At 38.8% G+C, this 8,874-nt stretch overlaps 1 protein-coding gene across 40 annotated transcripts in view; it reads left to right on the top strand.

Moving 5' to 3' along the window:
- The first annotated feature begins 4,786 nt into the window (after positions 1–4,786).
- The window catches only part of LOC131301395 (putative disease resistance protein RGA3), a 48,777-nt gene continuing 44,689 nt past the window's right edge, over positions 4,787–8,874 (top strand). For 39 of the 40 annotated variants that reach the window (XM_058327680.1, XM_058327665.1, XM_058327685.1 and 36 more), the window contains exon 1: positions 4,800–8,813. In XM_058327680.1, the coding sequence (XP_058183663.1) occupies positions 4,920–8,546 (3,627 nt within the window). In that variant the 5' untranslated portion in view covers positions 4,800–4,919 and the 3' untranslated portion in view covers positions 8,547–8,813. Of the gene's footprint in view, positions 8,814–8,874 lie in introns of all 40 variants that reach the window. The other variant, XM_058327654.1, reaches the window with a different exon arrangement.

The following is an 8,874-nucleotide window of genomic DNA, read 5'->3' as shown; positions in this document are numbered from 1 at the left end:
TTGTAAAAAACATGTTATTTTTAAGTTCTCGTTTGCGAACCGGATAATTAATTTGGGACGGAAGTAGTACAAAATTATGATCGAAAGTAAAAGAAGTTCACTAAAGACGGAAAAAAAACTATCAAATAACTGTCTTATTTGTCTAAAGTGCCGTCTTATTTGAATTCTATCAGCATCGGTTCACACTTCTATACTTTTCCGATTTTAATCCCAAAAATTATGACGAAAAGCCAAAGAAAAAATTACGAAAAATAAAAAATATATCAAAATAAGTTTCAAATTTATAAGTTAAAAAGAACGTAGCCATAGTCAAGGGCAGACACGTTGGGGCACATGGGGTCACGTGCCCCACACTTTTTTGTATAAAAAAAATAGTAAAAAAAGTTAGATATAAATACAAAAAAGTCTCTAACACTAGCACAAACCATTAACATAGTGTAGTAATCATTGCAAATTGTGAAAAGTTCCAAGTGCTTGAGTTTGATTCCCAGGACCCTCCACCACTGTTTTTTTTTCTTTATTTCTCTATTTTTTTCTACCTCTTTTTTTTATCTCTCTATTTTTGTTCTACCTCTTTGTTTTCCTCCCAATCCATAATATTACGAAAATCAAATTACTAAATTACTATATTCTTTAGTTTACTTGCTCTTGACATTGACATTAATCTTACGGTTGTCACCATGACAGTTGAAAGGGTATTTTCAGTCATGAATCTTGTGAAAAATCGGTTGCTAAATAGAATGAATGATCAATATTTAATGGCTGAACGATAATTTAGTGGTATATACATATAGAGAAATATTTTTTAAGATCGTGAATAATGGATGCCTCAAGTATATGAAATTCCTGAGTCCGCCACTGACGTAGTAACTAGTCAGTTAGACTACTGAAACTCCTTAATAGGTTCTTGGAAATTTTAGCACAAGCCCGCAAATTATGGCTAAACTGGACCCAACTACCGACAACCCAACTCATATTCAAAATTAATTACTAGCTCTCAAGTTGTTGTCATTTGCTCCACATATGAGTGGGCCCTTGTTAAAATTCTACGTTTCACACTCCTTTTTTTTTTTTTTTAAATTGTATAGTTAGTAGGGTTAACGGGATGATAGAGTTAGTACAGTTCAGAGGCTATTCATAACTCTGATCCTCAAAGTCCGCCCCGTGGGACTCGAACCTTTGGTCCACTGGGGGATGAACAGCCATACCAAATTGCAGTTGGCATGACCCAAGTCTTTGGAGGTTATATATGTCCTTCACCGTATAATAGTTGTGCTCCTATTAAACACCACTGACCACACAAGTCTCTTTGTATTCTCTAGCTAATTGTTCTCCTCATGAACAAGTCCTAAAGAATTTCGGTTCCTTTTTAGTTTTTTACATTGAAAAAAATGGTTGAATCTCTCCCCCGCACAGCTGCTGCCGAGTTGTTTTGCCTAGCAAACCAGCAGATTAGCCTGGCATGGGGCTTTGTGCCGTTAAAGTTAAGAATGTTTCCTAAAAAAAGTGCTTACAATGACATAATCAAACTTAACAACTTATTAGCAAGTCATCAAAGTTTGGTTATTGGATAATCAAAACTAGCAACTTTTTGTCAATAATCAAATTTAGTGATCCCCATATTTTCTCAATCAAGTATATTCAATCATTACACAGAATTCTTTTCCCTCTTCCATATCTCTCTCTCTCTCTCTCTCTCTCTCTCTCTCTCTCTCTCTCGCGTTTTTAAAAGAAGCTTTTGTTTTTTTGCAAAAACAGTTTAAAAACAGTTTTTTTAAAACTCTCTTCTTTTTTTTCCAAAAATTGTTTTTTTGAAACTTTTTCCGAAAAGTGTTTTTTTCAAAATAAAAGTTTTCAAAACATTATTTTCTTGTATTTCTAATAAACTGTTTTTATTAGTTTGAAAACTATTTTAAAAAATGGTAGTGATAATGCCAAAATTATTTTTGTTGGTGTTAAAACTCCAGCGTATAAAAGTCTTGTACATTGCACATGGTACAAGCCTTTTGTGTGCTAGAGTTTTGGCACCAACAAAAACAGGTTTGCCATTATTGTGACAATTTTTAGTTTTTTATAGGTTGAAAATGTGATGTGACAAGTTTTGATTATTCAATTTTGATTATGCCATTGTGGACATCTACATTGCTAACCATAAGCAACCTCTTAAAAGGATAACCAAAAGATAATGTGACAACTTTTGATTATTTCACTGTGGATGTCCTAAGTGAAAAGTGTGTTATCCTAAAAAAAATTGAAATCATAAGTAATTTTTTTAAGTGAAAAGTGTGTTATCCTAAAAAGGAATTGAAATCATAAGTATTTTTTGTCGTTATTCGACTTTTAACTAGCGCCTAGTGAGCATATTATTAGCATCACCCTTTTTAAATTTAGGGCTTTTGATCATCATTTGGGCTAGTTCATAGCGGTCCTTCAATTTTTTTTGAAAGAGGTCTCAGATTGGAATATCAAAGGATGGACACAAAATCTTTAGCCATCACTCCATGTCGAGTCCGAATACCTATCAGCCATAAAAAGAAGAATTAGAATATATAGCCCGTTTCTCCTAAGGACCATCGCTTAACTAAGATCAATTCTGAGGGGGCAAAGACCAAAGTTGTAAAAGAAAACCATGCCACCCTCACATTTCAATCAGTAGACCAAAGTCCAAAGTTTATTACTTTTCCTTGGTTGGAATTATTCGTTGGCGGTCCCTTTGGGAAACTACTGCAAAGCTCAATTAATGCATTGAACATGAAAGTCCTTTGGTAATGAAATGTTGGTTAGTACTGGCAGTGGTTGAGTGTCCAAATTGCATGATATTTGTAGCATAGATCGATACTATCGCAAATTGTATGACTGCACCAGTTGCCATCCGCGTTATAGTTTAACTTCTTTCTTCATTGATCCCAAAACTTTGTAACTTCTTTTTCCTTTGATCCAACCGAACAGATATTTATCATCGATACCCGATGAACATGATTTTCGTTGTTTCACAATAAGATCTACAAAAGTAAAAGTGAACAATTTAGATCATCAAATCAGACTTAACACGAGCTCACGAATGACCAAGCTGAACCCAACTACCGACAACTCAACTCGCTTTTCAAAACTAGCTCTCATTTGCTCCACATGCGAGTGGGCCCTTGTTAATTCTACGTTCACATGCACTCCTTTTATTGCATTGGAGTATTTGGATGAACAGCCCTACCAAAAGTTGACATGAACCAAGTCTTTTGACGTCATTCCTTCACCATATAATAGTTGTACTCCTATCAAACACACCACTGATCACACAAGTAAACCAGCAGATTAGCCTAGCATGGGGTTTTGAGAAAGACCTTGGAAAGCTCCGCCATAAGGCTAACAACTAACGACTGTTAAATTTCTTGGAGGGTTCTAACCTAAAACCAATTAGTTATAGGTGGAGTAACCTCTAGATTATATTAACCAAGTTTGGGTGGCGATGTGGGACAAAATCTAACAATCCGTCTCACGTGCAACCCGGATGCACGTGAAAGTGAGCTGACTAGGAGATTTGCTTCGGGCGACAGAGACTTGACCACAAAAGGTGAAGCCACCCAAGACCTAGTTTTAATACCATGTTAGATTTCTTTGAGGATTCCAACCTAAAACCAATTAACAATAAGTGGAGTAACCTCTAGATTATATTAAGCAAGCTTGGGTTGCTTAGATGAACGATGTGGGATAAGTCTAACACTTTCAAGCTCTCTTACACGATGCTCAGAGAAAGAGAACAGAATCAGAACCTTGAATATTTGGCCAAAAAGTCTCAAGGCTGGAACGAGTCGACTTTATTTTGAAACCATGTAGAAATCCGCAACAAGCTCGGATTTTAGTATCAATTGTGCGCTTTTGTCGCCAACGGCATTCCATGCCTTCCCGACTTCCCCAAGTTCTGAAACAAGAAAATGAGTATAAAAACTTTAAGTAATACACTAAACAGACGTAACAAGCATAAATTAGGGAGTGCAAACGGGCACAATTACGCCCCTATCAAGTAAGTTCCAATTCTGAAGGGATAGAGAAATGGACCCTGGTTGTTAATCGGAAATCACACATACATTTTTTTTAATTGTTAGATTTGTTGAATTCCATTGAAGAAATAAGGGTAAAACACTAACACAATGGAAACCAAACCCAAAAGCAAACTTGTGAACTGATGCCAAATCCCCTGTACCTGTCAAAATTATTTCGTTTTCCTTGGTTTTAATTATTGGTTGGTGAACTTATGCTACGCTGAAAGAATGAAAAGTCCTTGGGTAGTGACTTGTTGGTTAGACCAGTGAGACTCCTTCAGGGGATGTTATGTGTCCACATTTGCATGATATTTGTACCTTTAGATACTGGAAGGAAATGGTATGACAGCACCATACTACTTTACCCTTGTTAACATTCTCCTCCTGTTCTTTTTCATCAATCCCAAGCTTTGTATCTTTTTTTTTACGTTGATCAAACCGAACAGATCTTATCGACTACCGATTGACATGATTCTTTGCACAATCAAGTTTCTCAACAAGTTTTACGAAATGAACGTCATCAAAATGGACTCAGCACGAGTCCGCAAATGGGCAAACTGGACCAACTGCTGAGAAATTAGCTGTCGATTTATTGTCATGTGCTGCACATGGGAGTGGGCCATTGCTATTTAGTATTTACTAATTCTACGTTCACACTCCTGGCTGAATATGGTTATTGCTGTAGATACGAACATACGAAAAGTTGGCATGATCCAAGTCCATGGATGCGGATCAAAAAAAAAAAGTCCATGGATAGAAAATGTGTGGTTGGACTTCATATCCTTCACCACTTACCACACAAGTCTCTTGTATTCTCTAGCTACTTGTTCCCCTGAAGAAGAAGTCCTCAAGAATTTCTCTTCTTTTTTTGAGTTGGAACAAATGGCTGAACCCCTCCTCACATCTGCTACCGAGGCAATCTTGAACGGCTTGATTTCCCTAGCGACCCAGCAGATTAGCCTGGCATGGGGTTTTGAGAAAAACCTCATAAAGCTCCAAAGAAAGCTAACAACCATTCAAGCTCTCTTACGCGATGCTGAGCGAAAGAGAACAGAAGCAGAACACTTGAAAATTTGGCTCAAGAGTCTCAATGCTGGAGCCAGCTGTGCTGAGAATGTGCTGGATGAGTTGGCCTATGAAGCTCTTCGAAGGAAGACCGAGGTACGAAAACCAGTCAAGGACCAGGTACGCAACTTGGCATTTCGTTGCAAGATGGCTAAGAAGGTCAATGATGTTATTGTACTCTTAAAAGATATTTATGATGATGCAAATAGAATCGGTCTTATGGTGGCAAATCAAATCGCAGATGCCAGTGTTGAACCTAGGGTATTCAGGTTGACTCACCCTTATATAGATGATTCAAATGTTGTGGGAAGGCATGGTGACGTGTCTGAAGTGAGACAGATGTTACTTGGCCCTGACGTAGAAGAAAATTTGTCTATCATTGCCATTCAAGGAATGGCTGGGCTCGGGAAGACGACACTTGCTCAGCTAGTTTACAAGGACGAGAAGGTTATGGAGAAGTTTGGTGATAAGAGAATGTGGATTTGTGTATCTGATGATTTTAGAGTTGACAGGATATTGAATGAGATGGTGCAATCTCTTACTGGAAATAAGTCTGAGACATCAAACATTGAAGGAACTGTGAGAAAGCTTAGAGAAAAACTGGATGGAGCCAAATACTTACTTGTATTAGATGACGTTTGGAATGAAAATCAACAAGTATGGATAAGCATGAGAGATTCTTTGAGAGGAATAGGTGGCTCCAAGGGGAGCAAAATCATAGTGACAACACGCAGTATGAATGTGGTATCAACAATGCAAATATCACCGCCCTTGACTCATCGTTTGGAGAAATTATTCTTTGAGGATTGTTGGGCAATGTTTAGGAAAAGAGTATTCTCAATTGGTGGACCGAAAGAGACGAAAAGATTGGTGGATATCGGTAGAAGAATGGTAGAAAAGTGTAAGGGTGTGCCATTAGCGGTTAACTCATTAGGAGGTTTATTGTACGCTAAGCACTCTGAAGAGGAATGGGAGGACATCGATAAGAGTGAAATGTGGCATTCTCTTGAAAGTGAAATTGGAATTCTACCAGTATTAAGACTAAGTTACGATCACTTGCCCTCACCATCTTTGAAAAGATGTTTTGCATATTGTGCTGTTTTCCCAAAGGATGCTGACATCAACAAGGATGAGTTGATTCACCTTTGGATGGGTCTAGGATATCTTCATCCTTTAGCAGGATGCAAACTTGAAATGGAAGAATTAGGCAATGATTATTTTAACAAATTGTTGCGCAATTCTTTCTTTCAAGAAGTTAAATTGGACGAGTTTAATAACATTACTAGTTGCAAGATGCATGATCTTGTACATGATCTCGCAATTCATGTTGCAGAGGGCAGTTGTTTAACTTTGGAAGCTAGTGAGGTGAAGAACCATCCCGAGGTTCAACATCTCTCATTGCATCTTAAGGAAGAAACATGTTTAGGGATTCCACAAGAAAATTTTGAAAACCTGAGGACACTAATGTTAACTGGACATCTCCCCAAAAACTTTGACGCAGCCAAATGTGTACGTGTCCTACATTTAATAGAATCCAATGTGCAAGAGTTGCCAAGTTCAATTCGCAAGTTCATACATTTGAAGTATCTTGACCTCTCAAACACGGAATTTGAAAAACTACCAAACTTCATCACCAGTCTCTACAATTTAGAAACGCTCATTTTGCCATCATCTCTAAAAGAGCTTCCAAAGGATTTTCATAAGTTGGTTAGCTTGAGACATCTCTGTATGGATGAAAGCGAAATTAGTCCGAATGTGATTCCAGCGAAGTTAGGGCAATTGACTTCTTTGCAGACATTACCCCTCTTTGTTGTGGGTGTGAATGTGGGCTATAAGATTGAAGAGTTGAGAAGCTTAAAACAGCTAAAAGGTCGATTGCGTGTTAACAATCTAATGTCCGTGAGCGACAGGGAAGAAGCGAAAAAGGCTGATATTATAGGGAAAAAGGACATGCAAGAGTTGGCATTTCACTTTGGACTTGAAAGATCTCACACGAACCATACGGATGTGTTGGAAGGACTTCAACCCCACAAGAACCTTAAGGGCTTAATACTCGAAGAATTTGGAGGGCAAAAATTTGCGTCATGGATGACAAGTGCCAATCCCCAATTCCTTCAAAAATTGGTGAAGATTGAATTAAGGAGTTGCCAAGTATGCGAACAAGTCCCAACACTCGGACACCTTCCGCATCTTGAAGTTGTTAAAATGGAGGGATTGGATAATCTGAAACGTATTGGTCCCGAATTCTATGGATTGGAAGAGGGCATTGTCGGTAGTAGTAGCAGGTGTGGGACAGCAAGAGGGGGAGTAGTATTTCCAGCATTGAGAAAGCTTAGTCTTCGTGATATGCAGAAGCTAGAAGAATGGTCAGATGTATCATCGTTGCCCGCTGCTGCCACCAGTGAGATAAAGTTCTTTCCTTGTCTCAAACAGTTGCTAATCTCCGATTGTCCTCAGTTGGTAACCATTCCAGGTCAATTGTTATCAGTCGACTACCAGAGCATAAGTATTTTAACGGAGATTCCCCCCTGGAGGGAGCGTAAAATGATGGATAGCCCATCCTTGTTGATGGGCATCAATGAGAATTCAGAAAATATTGCTCTTTTCTTGGAGGATTTGCTTGGGAAAAGTAGCAGATCCCTAAGAAATCTGGAAATAGATGGATTGAAGAAGCTGCATCATTTACCGAACCAGCTACTAAACCTAACTTCTCTCGAGAAGTTAGTTATAAGAGAGTGCTCTGATCTAATTAATATAATAGAAGAAACAGAGGTAACAATATCCACCGGCCTACCGTCCCTTCAAGAGCTTTTGATAGTGGACTGCAATAAGTTGAGGTGTCTGCCGAAGTGGCTGCTACAGCCAACCCTTGCTGAATTTTATATACGAGAGTGTAAAAGTTTTGAAGGTGATGAATTGGGCAGTCTGACTTCCCTTAAGAAGATGACTATCAGAGGCTGTTCAAGATGGGAAAGTTTTTGGGAGAAGGGGCTGCTCTGCCTGACAAGCCTTCAGGAATTGGAGATAGGTGAATTCTCAGAGCACCTTCTTCATTTCCCCTGGCCCTCCTATCCCCCTCAACACTGCCCCTTCATCTCCCTGGAGTCTCTAGAATTAGAGGGTTGGGGAAACCTCACATGTCTGCCGAATCTTGAACACCTCACTGCCTTGAAAACATTGGATATCTCGAATGGGGGAAAATTGGAAGCTCTGCCAGAGTGGCTGGGTAACTTGTCATCTCTTCAATCACTGCAGATCTGGTTTTGTCCAAATCTGATGAGTTTGCCCTCCCGAGAAGCTATTCAGCGCCTTGCCAATTTACAACGTCTGCTTATATATGAATGTCCCATTCTAGCAGAACGAATTGAAAAGGGAAGCGGCGAAGAGTGGCACAAGATAGCTCATATACCATTGGTCAACATAAGAGGTAATTTATTTCTCTAATACCCGATCTCATGATTCCTCTTCACTTCAAGCAAGCAGATCGTCTCTCTCTCTCTCTCTCTCTCTCTCTCTCTCTCTCGTGCATATCTTTTGTGGGCCTTCATGCGTGTCAGTGTCCATGTGATGAAATCAGAGAAGGTAATGCATGGAAAATCTTATCTCACCTGTTTCTCTTGGTCCTATAGGGACTGGTGTCAGTATAGATATTCGCAGAAAGTGTCACCCCAATTCTAGCTTTTGAAGGCAAAGCAACCTCCGGCCAATCATGTAATTTCTCAACTTCTGCATTTTCTTTATTTTGCATCTTTTTGGGACTACCATCAATGTT

Source organism: Rhododendron vialii, chromosome 9a, assembly GCF_030253575.1.
Source record: "Rhododendron vialii isolate Sample 1 chromosome 9a, ASM3025357v1".
NCBI lineage: Eukaryota > Viridiplantae > Streptophyta > Magnoliopsida > Ericales > Ericaceae > Rhododendron > Rhododendron vialii.
The sequence above is the reverse complement of the archived record's forward strand: the minus strand, read 5'-3'. Positions and strand labels throughout refer to the sequence as shown.